Genomic DNA, 15,373 nt, shown 5'->3' with positions numbered 1-15,373 from the left:
GATATTTCCCATATGGGAAGAGGTTATGAGACAAAACAATGGCATGTAACATTCATTATTTTGAGCTGTAGATCAGATGTTGGAATTTAGTAGTTAGCACAACAGATCTGAACATCTTTAAGTGTAAAATAGGTGATCATTTAGCTACATTCTTACTTCTATGGCTCTGTGGGTCTTTGTGATTCTCAGGGGAAATGTATGTGGCATTATAAAAGTAGATGTGTTTTTGTGTGTCTATTTCCCAGATTCCTGTGATAGGTCTGTTCACGGCCACATTGGGCATTGGTGTGATTACACCACAGATATAGTTGTAGATCTTGACATTTACCATTTTGTTCTTGCTTTATATATAGGTCAAAATTGCTTTTAGTGCAGTTTGTAACATTTTTAAGTTTAGTTTGACAAATCTAGCTGTACTTGTCCAGGTCTCTGACTCGATCAAACCAATATCGAACAGATTTTTATTATTTCAGTGAAGTATGAGTTTAAATAAACACATTTATGGTTTGGTGCATATAAATTAATACTTGAGCATTACTGGTGGGGTTATGAGAAAATATATATATATATATATCTCTCTGAGGTGTTAAGTAAGTAAGTTGTACTAAGTAAGAGTGATTTGTGTTTTCTCACTGTGTGCTGCTGTGTTTCTTGGCCGTGTCAAAGGAAGATGGGCCACATCTGTGAACATTTTTATTAAAGAGCAAGAACAGACACTGAGCAAACCTGGGGACAGATCTGCTTTTATTTAAACACAATATGCAAGGTTTTTTATTAAAAAGTTCCAACTTCTTTCCTACTTTCGAGCCCTTTTCTCTCACTCTGTTTGCTTTTCTCAAGCCTTTGGACAACATTGTGTCTCCCCTCTCTATCTCCAAGCATGGCTTTATTTGTCAGCTTCTATTAGAGTGCAGGCAGTTTTCAGACAGCATCAAATAAATAAATCTGCCAATCCACAGTCTGGCTGTCTTCTCTCCCTTTTGCATAAGTTTTTCTTTCTTACTTCAAACTTTGTGCATTCAACAGTGACAACACATACTTTTCCAATCACCTCAAGTCAATGCAGTCTTGTGTAGATCCTCAGGTGCTGGATGGATTGCTTGAATGTAATGCCAGTTAGGGAATAAGAAGCCCAGGATTAGTTCCATTTTGGTGGATGGCGGACGTAGGGTATATTTATAGCTGATTAAGTCATCTGGACCAGCAGACTGGATCCTCAGTTCACGAAGGTTGTCTCAGCTGATAAAACGCAGCACAGGCTGCATGCTGATTTCCTACACATAGTTCTTTACTCACTAAAATGAACATTAATCAGCTTCTGCATGTGTCATGCAATGTTTCAATTCTAAAGCTGATATAATTGGACAGTGTGACTCAGCAAGACTCAGGGTTGTGGCCAGGTCGAAGTCACAGCATGAGAAAGTCTTTAGAAGTTGTGAGAAAACCATATTGAGGTGAATAACATCTTTGCAGCTTCTATCAAAACCACATCATCACTTTCACAATGTTCTTCTTCTAAGAAATCCTAAAACCAAGAAACTTAAGAAGGCATAAATTTGTGCCTGAGGTGGACGATCATAAAATCATATTAATTGTAAACAACTCATGGTGTAGCTTGTCTTGAAAGGATAGTTCAACCCAAAAATGGAAATTCTGTCATTATTTTTTTGTATATACTGTGAAACCAAGTCATTTTGGCCAAAAACAGTTGAAACATTCTGGAAATGACCTATTATTGTGTTCCTCAAAAAAAAAAAAAAGTTATACAAATTTGAAGCAACATGAAGGTGATTTGACAACATTTGGGGGTGAACTGTCCCTTGAAGATAAATTCTATTGTTATGGTGTACTTTGCATACTTGCGTTAATGACATTTAGTTGACCTGTTAATGGGACACACTCATGTATATGAAGCCATCAGAGTGTCATGTTGGGTGAGGCTCACAGGCACTGCCATTAACAATGCATAATAAAGGATAGTAGACTTGGCATTTCCTGAGGATCATTTTAATGTCCCATGTTTTCATATACAAATGAGCTGATTTTAACACACACATGCACACTTTGAATGTGGGTGTGAAAGCAGCTGTGGTGTCAGCAGAGTTATATTCTAGATCTTCTCATATTAGGGCTGCACAAATATGACAAAAATCATGATTGTCGATTATTTCCTTTAAATTATTAATTGCGATTTACATTGAATGATGTTTTACATAGTTTTATACAATTGTTTGAAGCAACTGAATGTCATATTTTATATGAAAATAAACAAGCTAAAAACACACTTTCACTTTCTATAGCATTCTATAGCTTTTCTATAGCATTAAGCCTCAAATGTATTGGTTTGGTTTCTTCTTTAAATAAAAAAGTAAAAATATGCATGGTATTATAATGTTATAATAAAACTAAAATTAAAACAATGGGAAAATCCCTTAAGATAACCTGTAGAAAAAAAAAAAAAACACATTTTAAAGGCATAGTTCACCCAAAAATGAAAATGTTATGTTTATCTGCTTAACCCCTGGGCATCCAAGATGTAGGTGACTTTGTTTCTTCAGTAGAACACAAACGAAGATTTTTAACTCAAACCGTTGCAGTCTGTCAGTCATATAATGTCAGTCAATGGGACCCATGGCTTTGAGAGTAAAAAAAAAACATACACAGACAAAACCAAATTAAACCCTGCGGCTCGTGTCGACACATTGAGGTCTTAAGACACGAAACAATCGGTCTGAAACTGAAGCGTGAACAGTATTTATATCATTTTTTTACCACCACAATGTCTAACTGTCCTGAACGCGTTCACAATAACCGGCGCGTGAAGCATCAACGTGCTCTGGCATAGCAGACGCATGCACCGGCTGTTGTGAATGCACACAGGACATGACAGACAGACTGCAAAAGTTTGAGTTAAAAATCTTTGTTTGTGTTCTACTGAAGAAACAAAGTCACCTACATCTTGGATGCCCTGGGGATGAGGAGATAAACATCAAATTTTCATTTTTGGGTGAACTATCCTTTTAAGCATGCAGAATAATGCAAGTGGACTTTTTTTGTAATTGTACCTTTGAACGATTACATAATTGTGGCATCCGTAATTGTAATCACGATTAGAAATTCAATTAATTGTGCAGCCCTATCTCATGTGATAACATGTGATACTCTTCATTCTCACAAGCTTTAGTGCATTTTATGTATTATTTCCAGAATTTAAGAATTTAAATTTTTTATTTAAATCTATCTTTTATGTAGGAAATTGACATTGCAAAGCATGGTAGATACAGTAAAATTGTGTGTGTGTGTGTGTTAATTCAGCATCCTTTGGGTGTGGCTAATTCTGTTCATATTCACATTAATAATTTAAGAGCAAGTTGTTTCTTAAATTCAGAATTTTGCCCAACGCTAAGTAGCTATCTTGTGTATTTGTGGACATAATGTGACTTTGACTTTGTTTTAAACAATGGGACTGGAGTATTGTCTCCACCAGGACAACTTCAGGGGTTATCGGGGGGGTTGTTACCAATCCTCTTATAAAACAGAGCTGTCTCAAGATGGTAATGGTACAAACTACAGTACAGGGATAAGAAAAAAACATTAGCCCAGTAGCACTATCCACCCCCTGCTGCTGCTTTGCTCACTAAGTCAGATGGGGCATCCTCCAGCCGAGCCAGCTGACAGGTGTCCGTGCCTCAGTAGTTAACCAGTGCTGTGTGAACTGCTGTCTCTGTGTTGGCCGCTCTCGCGAGTGAACTCAATTGAGCTGAACAAACTGACGCTCTGGCAGCAAACCCATTTCTGCTCTGGGTTGCTGTTTTTTTCGCTTCTGACACTATACTGCATGAAGTTCAATGCACATTGCGGGTACTTTACATATCCATTTCCATTTTATGAATGCAGAGTAAACCTTAAGATAAAATCAACCTCTTCCTGACCCGCATATCAAGTGTTAACAAATGAATCTAATGCCTCATTTCTGCCTAGGATGGAAGCGTAATTATGGACAATTCTCAATTCTTCGTCCTCATTATTTCAATTCCCCATCTGAATCGATCTGTGCCTCACCTACATTTGCCTCCTGTCAGTCATCATAATGTGTATTAATCTCCTCCTGCATGCTCTGAGCATGCTCACAGTGCACAGCTCTCTGGCTCATAAACAAGCCTGAAAAAAATGAACATCTTTTCCTCAAATTAATTGCAGCGGTGAATTGTGCATTATGCTCGCACATAACATGTCAGGAAATGTGGGCACTAGATAAATGTCTGCGAAATACAATGTCAATTGTGGCGGGAGGAGCATATGACAGACACAGTGGGCGTGGCGTCAGGCCTCGGAGAAGTTTTTATTAAACAATAATAATCAAAATAGTGTCCAAAAAGGGGGAAATAGTGTCCAAAATAAACCGGGGATCTGGTGTCCTCGTCGTGCTGCGGGGTACGTGAAGGAGGGCAGTGTTCAGAAAGGAAGGGTCCAGGGAAGGGGCGGAGTCTGGTGGCCGCACGTGCTCCCCTCTCGGGTCCGGGAGCGAGTGGCGGTGGCTTCTCTCGAGCGGCTTCGTCCTACTCCTTGGCCCCCGGAGCTTCTGGGGGATTAAACGGCCCGGCATCCTGGCCTGTCAGCCGTAACGGGTGCGGCAGTCTCCCTTCTCGACGCACCCTTCCTGGACCCACGAGGACACCAGCGTGCATGCACGGGGAAGAGACCGGTCTCCCGAGGAGAGGCGCGCTCGGCATTTAAACAGCGGCGGTGATGAGGCTCTATTCACATCAGGTGCGCCTCATCACACGCCGCCAGCCCTGGCTGTTTCAGCGCCCCTCCTCTCACACACCCACTCCCGTCGGGAGCCTGGTGAAGGGCGGCAAATACGGGACGGGGTGGTGATGATAATAAAGGGGGTAGGCAGCCGACTCGTCACACAATGTAAAAATGCTTGAAGGAAACTAACCTTACCAGGTCCAGGGCTTTTTTTCTGCTTCCCCATCCAATAATAATAATAATAATAATAATAACAATAATAATTTAAACAGTTTTGTTATCATTAAAACTATTACATTTATTTTGTTAAAATAAAATGTAAATGTTGGATGAAAACTGAAACTCAAATCTAAAATAAAAATATAAAACACAACAAAAATGGCAAAAGCAATAATAAAAGTACTAAAATTGTAACTAAAATTAATTATCTGAAATAAATTGAATAAATAATCGAATAGTATATAAATAATATGAAATAGCTCATAATAATACTATTTAATTTAAATTATGATTTAATAATAATAATGATTTATTGTTGCTGCTGTTGTTGTTATTATGATTAATAATAATAATTTATTGTTGTTGTTATTATTATTATTATTATTATTATAAAAAAAAATTACACACATTTTTTAAATTTAATGCCTTACACATTGCCAAAGTTCCATAGTGTTTTGTTTGTAATTTTTAGGTTTCAGAAGGGTCCTCTTGATATGCGGAATTATATTGCCAAAGCCTTTCAGATACAAACTGCAAGGACTCATTTGGGACAGAGATTTTTCTAAAGAAAAACCTCTATATGTAGTATAATATTTGTTTAAGCGCTTCCTGAGAGGATTCTGCATGTTAACTTATGGGTCTCTCTTTCTCTCTCTCGGCAGACACAGCACAGGAACAGGGCCTGGATCTGGAGCCACCTGTCCGGATGGAGGTGATGGAGGAGAGGGAGGTGGAGGAGAGAGTGGTGGAGATAGAACATCCTCTGCCATGCCTCAGTGAATCTGACACACAAGGCATTATCAAGGGCAGAGATCTATTCGGATATGTCGGCATTGAGGCAGTGTTGGACCAGATGAGACGCAAAACCATGAAGGCTGGTTTTGAATTTAACATCATGGTGGTTGGTAAGTGGAACATTGCTCTGACTTAAATTGGATTGTGAACAGTTTTTTTTTTTTTTAAGCAGGATATGTCCAATACAAAATACAAAGCCCTCAAATCTGGTTCAGAATAGTACATTGAAACTTTGAATTTCAAACGACATGCCTAACGGCTCGGTCTAAATGACTTCACACCTCTGGTTTTCTGTATGCTCAAAGTGTGAACTTTAACTCGTTTTGTCTCATGAGATGGGGACGATTTAGCCAAGACTGCAGAGATGAAAATAGGACAGACTTGAGGTGTCAAATCAGGTAAAAAGTCACAAACATCAGTAGTTGAGTATGGTTGTCTGTGAAGGGGGCAGGAAGACTGTTCAGCCTCTAACAGGAAACACAGACAGGTGAAGAGGAAATGGTGCCATTTCCTGGTAAGGCAAATGTTTAAAATTCAGCTCTTTTCAGAGACTGTTATACAGTAGGTAAAATAGTTTATTTGTTGAAGGTGTCTTCTGTCTGTCAAGAAAGAGCTTGTTATAAACAAACATTACATAGGTAATAAATAGGATGGGTGATATAGTCAAATTATATTGCAATATTTTTCAATATTTATGTGTTGGCTCTGACATGAGACCATCATTTAACCAAATAGTTTTTTTTCTAAGCAACAAAATCACAATACATGATATGTATGCATTAAATTGATTAAACTGACAGTAAATGCTTATATTGTTACAAAGATTTCTATTTCTAACAAAAGCTGTTTTTTTATTCATGAAAAAAAATCACGATTTCCACAAAAATAATACTGATATATAGAAATCTTAAAATGTCATGAAATGTTGAATAAGATAATGATATATGTATTGTTTCTTAAATCAGCACATTGATTTCTGAAGGATCATGTGACACTGAAGACAGGAGTAATGAAAGCTGAAAATTCAGCTCTGTCAATAAATTACATTTTAAAATCTATTAAAATAGAAAAGAGGTTTATTTGAATGCATTTCATGAGAAGGCTGTATTTTATAATACATCTTAAAAGTCACAGATTTTATGCCAGGTTACCTGCTAGGGCTGTTCTCTGCCAGCTCAGTAGAGCTTGCTCGTATTAACTGTCCTGGGCAGTTACTGGACATCTGCCTGATTCAAACTGGCCACCTTATTCAACCCTGACCAATCAGAGCGCTGGAACCTCCCAAACCCCCCTGTGCATCTAGCAAGAGAGAGAGTAAGCATGCAGGGAGGAGGAGGAACAGGAGGGTTGTGTTGGCTGAGTGTGGGCCTTACCTAATTAAATGGCAAGGGCTATTGTTTTGTTTGTGGGCTGGGAGGCAGGGCCAGGCTGGAGCCGAATGTGGCTCAGAGTGTTCCCCAACTGGGCCAGCCAAGGGGATTTATGATGGTCGCAGCATCACAAATTCAAGGCCATCCAGCTCTCCAGTGAGAGCCATTCTTCTTTTTCATTCCTCTGTTTTTTAAACAGAGCTGCCAGGTTTTCCTCACTCCCTTGCTTGTGCTTTCTTTCCCCTTGGTGGCTCCTCCATAGTGGTAATAGAAAGGAGATTTTGCCAAATCCTTCAAAGGCTGCGAGTCTTACAGAGAAACACAGTATCAGCCGCTGTTCCACGGCGATGTCAGCAAAACAAATTAAAGCTGAAGTGTGTAGTTTCTGCACCACTGACTTCACCACTAGCTTTCCAAACTGTTCTTCCAAAACAGTCTTGCAACCCCGTTCCCATCTGTTATTGTTTGGACACTCAGGTAGACCCAGCCCAGGAGCATTTGGCCTTCTTTAAGTAATGAAAATTCCCACAACAGTCTCATTTCCATCTGAAAGGACAAGTTGGGTGATTTTTAACCAGCTCTGTACTGTTACAATGTCAGGAGTTCATGTAAATATGTGTACTCTTTCCCTGTGCCACCTGTTTTTTCAGCAAAACACAGTATCTGATAGTGTTAAATCTCTCGATCGTACTTCTGCATTTCTGTATTCCCACACACAGACAGTTGGATCGAGCCCAGAGCATTATAGTTGTTGAAGTTTCCCTATATCTTTTTTGGCAAAAGGGAACACCACATCCCTTTTTTTTGTATTCATGTAGCACTTTTTTTTTTTTTTTGCCTTCCTTCTGCATAGACAGCTTTTTAGACATAGACAGAGTTTTATTAAAAGCCTGTTTTTATTGAATTTGATTGAAGCCATTTTTAACTTTTTAATAAAATTGCTGATTCTTTTCTTTTCTAAGGCAAATTTCTCATTTTAGATGTCCTACAAGATTAAACAGTATTTTCACACATTTGCCAAAATAACAGCTTGATTAGAAATGATGCACAATAAAAATACTTAAAAAATATTTTAAAAGCAATATCATGTTCACACCATAAATAATGCATTTGTTTGTTTGATTGTTTCTTTACACTTATGACTTATGAATCATGGCGTAGTATATGAAACCATGATCCGCAGATTCTATTTTATTTTACATTAATCACCAGTAGGACAAAACACAAACGTTTCGGTTCAAGGCCTTTTTCTTCTGTCCTATTGGTGATTAATGTAAATGTTTTTGTTTTTTTGTGAGTGCGGATCATGGTTTCATAAGTAATAGATTGAAACACCAAAATAAAATATTAAGTGACAAAAGAGCGCGGTGAAAACAGCTTTATGAATTATGACTTAAATCATGTCTTAAACATGAAAACAAATGTAATGAATTTTCATATGTAAAGACTGAAAGTCTAGCGAAACAACAGTTTTAATGTGATGTTTATTTAACAAAAAGAAAAGGATAAAAATCTTTCTCTTTTTTTTTTCCAAATAAACCCCCTGATAAAAATAGCCACGGTTGAAGAAACACTGACTGAAACACTCAATAAAAGCAATTCAGCTTTAAATATGATCCACTAAAAGTGTATGGGAATGATATTAGGAGAAGATATGACAATAACAGTCTTCACCTGTTCTCATTTTGGCCGTTTGGATTCTTTCTCTCTATCCTGAGCAGCTTGAAACCTGTTTGATAGGGAGCAGATCAAAGGCATGTTAAAGCAGATCAGTATTGTGATGAATTTTGCAGAGCGAAAACGGCTCTGCTCCAGTACTCACTCCCCCAAAAGCTGGCTCTGTAACATTTGGCCTGTGCAAGGTTCTTCCTTGCCTCAGTGAACTGTGGAGGTTACAGCGTTTCTATTGTAGTAGGTATGGTGGTGCACTCCATGCCTGCTACTCTGGACATGCATCAAAGGTGAACTGCTCTCTCCCTTTCCTGGTAGAGACAGGTATGGAATTGCTGGTAGAAAAAAGGGAGCAAGAAAGATTTGTTTGACTCACTCTTGATACACCGTATAGCTATTGACAGATCATTTGTTTTCTCCCTCTCAAAGGACTTTTATTTTGAACATGAAATGTTTGAATTTAAAAAAAAAATTGTGTATCTTCTGTTTATGCATTTTGCTGTTTCCTTGGTTGCACGTTGTAGAGCACAAGGGCATGGGTTCTGACTAGGGTGTGTTTGGGAACGTTAGCATGTATTAGCTAGCATGACATGTGAATGCAAACTTGACAAGATACAGGAAGAGGAGGAATTGTGTGAAAGCAAGATATACACAACAGGATGAAACTGCAGGAATGGAGGAAACTCTACAGGATGAGTTTGGTGTGCTATGCTCGCTTGTCCACATTTTCCTGCCCTAGGGTGCTCTTATCCGAGAGTCGCACACACATATTGTAGCACTTGGAGTCTGTCAGTCTGTGTAGTTTGTCCTCGGTTGTAAAGGTCAGGACCTTTTTGAAGCCTGAGGACTTAAACTACTGCGAGTCTCCCAGTTTCCCATAAGTCAAGTAGCAGTCTGCTCCCAAATACGAGTTTAGCATATTGTGACATTTTTAATGCAGTCAATACATTCAGCTTTGCTGTCGCCCTCAAGTCAAGGGGGCTTTGTAGATATAGTGTTTTGCAAACTGTTCTTCAAAGTGTCTCAGAGGAGATGTGTTTTCACCATTTGAAATGCTTTTGAGAAATCAACTAGAGTTAAACAGATATGACATTGGTGAAATTACAACCTGCATTTGTTGGAGTTTCATGTGGTTGTGGAAAATGACAAGCTGTTACAACGCAGCGTTTCTAGGCGAGTGTGTCAATGCATGACTCAGACAAGCATTGGCTGGGTCTAGCCTTTATTCTTTTCACATTATCTCAGCACGGGGTTCTTTATGAGATCATCAGTTGATGTTCGGTTGCGTTAATGGCTCTCGCCCGTACATTATACTTCCACTGATGCAGATGTAACACTGTACTAAAATACTCTAAATAGTGTCACTACTGAATATTCAGCTTGCAACAAAGAACAACCAAAGCGGTCCTTTTGCAAAATAAAATAGTCTTATAAGCTGGATCTTTTTAGCAAAACAAAAATATACAGCATGCCAGGTGAAGTCTGAATCATGAATGAATGAGTCGGTTCTTGTTAGTGAATCAAAAATATGCAGCGCAATCAGCGTAGTCTGATTCCCAAACGCATATGACTCATATGAACTGGTTTTGTTTGGTTTCAAACACTTGCAGCCTAAATCAGTGTAGTTGCAGACTAGTTGTTCAACAAAGACAATTCAGTGAAAATATGGTGCAAAAATGTAATAAAAAATTGGCAATTGATTTGCATTTCCTTTTCCAAATATTTCTTCCCAAATGGTATAGAATAAGAATCGTTTATGGAAATCAAAACCTCTTGTTCCCATCCCAATAGAACAGGTACGGTATGTATGACTACACTGAAATCTTCAGGAAGCCCCGCTTTGCTCAGGCATCGTCTGAACTGGTAAATCAAATAGGCCCAGGAGGACACACAACGTGGGCTGTTCCTCATAAATTTGATGTCAACTGCCTCCCATGGTAAGAGGCCATGGCGTAAATCCATCAAAGCCTCTGTTGAGGTGGGCAATGATGAAGGGACCAGATCTCCCCGGCTCCGTCATCTATCTCTGTCAAATTGTTTCATCCACTGACAGCTTCCCGAGGTGGCCAGGCCTCTCAACAGGTAGAAACGGAGCGGCGAGAGCGTTTAGCACATTCCCCACCCCTGGCCTGTGAACGGGAAGCTGACCGGTGGGCCCGAGGGGCCCTCTAAGCAAGGCCGAACACACAGCCCATCATCAGCACTCAATACTAAGCAGCTCACATTAACAGAGCACATGTCCTTTGAGGCAATGAAGGTGGCCCCATAGATTTACCCTTATTTGTGTGAATTGAGATGGCCTTGATAAGGCTCCCTCTCTGGTAATAGCTTCCTCCCTCTGATCTGATCTCCGTGAGGACTAGTGTGAAAGAGTCATTAAGTGGAAAAGCTCCCCGAAGCTCCCGGCGGCGTGGTGTTGTCAGTGTGTTTGGCCACCCACCAGATAAGACGCTAAAGCACTTTGCCTTGGCTTGACCTGGTCCTATTACATCACCGATGATTTGCAGTATCAAGGGCTTATGTAAACCCTGGAGGCCTGCACTGCCTGGTCATGTGATACTTTATGACCTCAATTTTATGTGTGCCATCTTATCTGTGTGCAGTAATAAAAGTTTTATCCCCACTGCTAATGCTAAGCAAAGGTCGTCCTGCAAATAAACGTGCCCGGGGTCTGCTACATATGCAGTTAATTGTACTTTACTGCAGTTTACAAACAAAAGTCATTAAGTCTGTTCTCGTTCTCACAGGTCAGAGCGGTCTGGGGAAGTCAACTCTCGTAAACACACTCTTCAAGTCCAAGGTCAGCAGGAAGTCCTGTACTCCTAATTATGAGGAGAAGATCTCGAAAACTGTCCACCTGCAATCAGTCAGCCACAGTGAGTATTGAACGCTACTTTCTTCACAGCCACATCACACACCCGTCACACCTAAGAGGTCAAGGTTTTGCTCGTTTACACAGCCCTGTTTGCCCCCGCTGGTAAAATCATAACTGCAGCATTTGGACCCATTAAACGTCTTTGAACATTGATGTCTTTCAAAATTGTGCTTTTGTCCTGAACAGCTATGAAAGGGAATTTTGTCAATAGATGTGTCCCAAATTATGTATGTCCACTACAGTGCTATCTAGTGTATTCATTTCATGGTATGTTCAAGTCCTCCTGTGAAGTTCCTGTTTATGAGTTGGGAAGTCGTAATTATTACATCATTTGCATTCGGATTACTTTGCTCGAAGCAAGATCGCAAGTAAAAGATACAGAAAAACACTCTTTTTTTGCTGTATGTTTTTGGTCACACTTTATTTTAAAGGTGCCATAGAATGCATTGATACAATATTTTAAATTGTTCTCTGATATCTACATAGAAGGTATGTGGCTTAGGTACGTGTAAAAATTCTCCAGAAACAGTTTTATATGTCCATTTACAACCTTAGGATTTCTCCCCAGAATTAAATGGTCTGTTATTGGCTTATGTGGAAGGGTCATGAATAATAATGTCGAGCTCTGCTCTGATTGGCTGTTTCACAGTGCAGCTCATTTCAGTAGCTCACAGGAAGGAAACACAGGGAAAATATATATTTCAATACTTTCTCTCACAGTTATATCGTTGGGTAATTAAAATGTAAATAAAATGCGGACATCAGGGAGCTGCTATTAATATGCTGGGCATTGAAACTGTTTTCAAATGCACAATCACATTTTACTTTCACTTTCGAGATTCGCGATCGCATGTACTCTGTTTATACTATGGAGCGGCAGTAGCTACTTACCACACATTTTACAAGATCAAATGCTGGTCAGTGGTGGTCAGGATCTGTAAATCATTCGCCATCATTCTCAGTCATCTCTCCTTACTCTGTTTATGTGGTAAGGGAAATCTTATGTACTGCAGTGTAACAGGCTACCGCTAGCAAGGAGCTAACCATGTCCCTTTAGTGGCTTGTGTTATTTTATTAGAACGCGTTATTTGCTTTCCGTGCCTTTCTGAATACAGACACCAAGCCATCCCTGCACTTCACATCCCCTGCACAGCCTGGAACATAACATTTATTTCCATGATCTACCAATTTTCGCTGTTGTCCTCACTTGTTTCTTCACAATACCTGCAGAACTTCTGATGATTCGGCTGGCCTAGAACATGGGCGGGTATATGCAAATGTTGGGGGTGTAACTATTAGTGATCCCGACTGTTACATCACAGTAGGTGTTATGTTCTGATTCGCCTATTTTTCAGTGGTCTTTTTTTATTCACAAGATTTACATAAGGAAGAGGAGGTGTTTGAGGCTCACTGTATGTCATTTCCATGTAAAGAATTGTTATTATTCAACTATGCCAAGGTAAATACAGTTTTCCATTATATGGCACCTTTAAGGTCCAATTATCACTAATAAATGACTATTAACTGTGTTAACTATGACTTTTGCCTCAATAAACTCACAGACAATATTGGAACAGACAAAATTGCTCTGTTGGCTGTGGAGTCAAGACATTTACATATATGATTAAAAAATGAATATGAGACAAAACTACAGAATGTCACATTTTATTATTGGGTGATTCAACACAGATGTTTTACCAGCTAAGAAGTTCAGCACTTTTAGAGTTTCATCCCTCTATGTGATGTGAGCATAATTATTGGAACAGTTGCCTCACAGGTCTTTCTCAGTTTCGTCTCTTTCTGGTTTATCTATCGGTTCCTGTTTTACCTTATTTGGTTTTGTTCTGGTTTTCCTCATTAGTTCCTTATTAGTTGATTAAGGCTAAGGCCCCGTCCACACGAAGACGGGTTTCTCTGTATACGCATACATTTTTTACCGTATAGGCGTTTCGTCCACACGAAACCGGCGTTTTCGAAGAGTGAAACCGATCATTTTTGAAACCGGGTCACAGGGTGGATAAATTTGAAAACGCCGTTTTCTTGATTTCGTGTGGACGGCGAATCCGTATATTTTCTGAAACGATGACGTCATCAGACCACGTCTCGCCCCTAATCAGACACCGCTACGTCACATAACAGCAGCAACAACAACAACAACAATGTCAGACTACGTGCCTGTGTTCGTGCTGCAGAACCTACTGAGCTCATTAGTTTTATTAAAGCAAAATCTTCTGCTTTGTGTGTTAGTTTATATTCAGCGCGCAAGGTTTACGCACATGGTCCAAGTCTTCTTCTCTGTTTTTTTGTGTATCTCTGTGGCAGAATTACAGCGCCACATATTGGTCTGGCATGTGTACTACATCGTTTTCAGTCGGTTTTAGTGATTCCGTGTGGACGCAGATATTTCCTGAGACGACTCCGTGTTTACGGAATTTGAGGCAAAAAAAAAAGATCGGATAGGGAGAAATCCGTCTTCGTGTGGACGTAGCCTAAGTCCGTTCACCTGTGTCTTGTCATCATCTCGTTCACTCCTTTGTTTCCGTTTGCTTTATAAGCATTCAGTTTGATGTCTTGTGTTGTCGAGTCTTAAAGGTGCCATAGAATGAAAAACTGTCTTTACCCTGGCATATTTAAATAATAACAGTTCTGTACATGGAAATGACATACAGTGAGCCTCAAACACCATAGTTTTCTCCTTCATATGTAAATCTCGTGATTAAAAAAGACCACTGAAAAACAGGCGAATCAGAACATAACACCGACTGTGACGCAACAGTCGGGATCACTACGCCCCCAACATTTGCATAAACCCGCCCTTGTTCTAATCCGGCCGAACCATCAGAAGCTCTGCAGGTATTGTAAATAAACAAGCGCGGACAACAGCGAAAATAACTAAATAAATTTTATGTTCCAGGCCGTGCAGGGGGTGTGAAGTGCAGGGATGGGTTGGTGTCTGTATTCAGAAAGGCACAGAAAGCAAATAACGCGAGCCACTAAAGGGACATGATTAGCTCCTGGCTAGCGGTAGCCTGTTACAGTACATACGATTTCACTCGCAGTAAGGAGAGATGAGGGTGATGGCGAATGACTTACAGATCCTGAGCACCACTGACAAGCATCTGATCTTGTGAAATGTGTGGTAAGTACTGTTGCTCCATAATGTAAACATAGTTTGTGTGATCGGGTCTCTTGGAAGTGAAACTATAACACAATCGATGGATCGTTCAAAAGCAGTTTCAATGCCTCGCATATTAATAACGGCTCCCTGATGCCCGCGTTTTATATACAGTATAATTACCCGACGATATAACTGCGAGAGAAAGTATTTAAATATATATTTTCCTCCCTGTGCTTCCTTCTTGCTGATGAGCCATACTGTGAAACAGCCAATCAGAGCAGAGCTGATTATTATTCATGACCCTGCCAAATAAGCCAATAACAGACCGTTTCATTCTAGGGAGAAATCCTAGGGTTGTAAATGGACATGTAAAATCGTTTCTGGAGATTTTTTGCCCTTACCTAAGCCACATACCTTCTGTGTAGATATCAGAGAACAATTTAAAAATACTGTATCAATGCATTCTATGGCACCTTTAACGTTATGTTGTTGTGGAAAACTTTTGGATTATTAAAACCTATTTTCACGAACTCCCCGTTGCCTGCCTTCCCTAGTTCACGCCTCGTAACA

The 15,373-nt window shown here is 39.7% G+C and overlaps 1 protein-coding gene across 1 annotated transcript in view; it reads left to right on the top strand.

Moving 5' to 3' along the window:
* LOC306867908 (uncharacterized protein) overlaps nt 1-15,373 on the top strand; it is a 68,788-nt gene that overhangs the window by 39,210 nt on the left and 14,205 nt on the right. The window contains exons 3-4 of the mRNA XM_079413864.1: nt 5,637-5,879; nt 11,558-11,686. Coding sequence (XP_079269990.1) covers nt 5,637-5,879; nt 11,558-11,686 — 372 coding nt within the window. The remainder of the gene's footprint in view (nt 1-5,636; nt 5,880-11,557; nt 11,687-15,373) is intronic.

This window comes from Barbus barbus, assembly GCF_936440315.1.
Source record: "Barbus barbus genome assembly, chromosome: 4".
Taxonomy (NCBI): Eukaryota; Metazoa; Chordata; class Actinopteri; order Cypriniformes; family Cyprinidae; genus Barbus; species Barbus barbus.
Note: the sequence above shows the minus strand (reverse complement) of the source record. Positions and strands in the feature narration are given on the sequence as shown.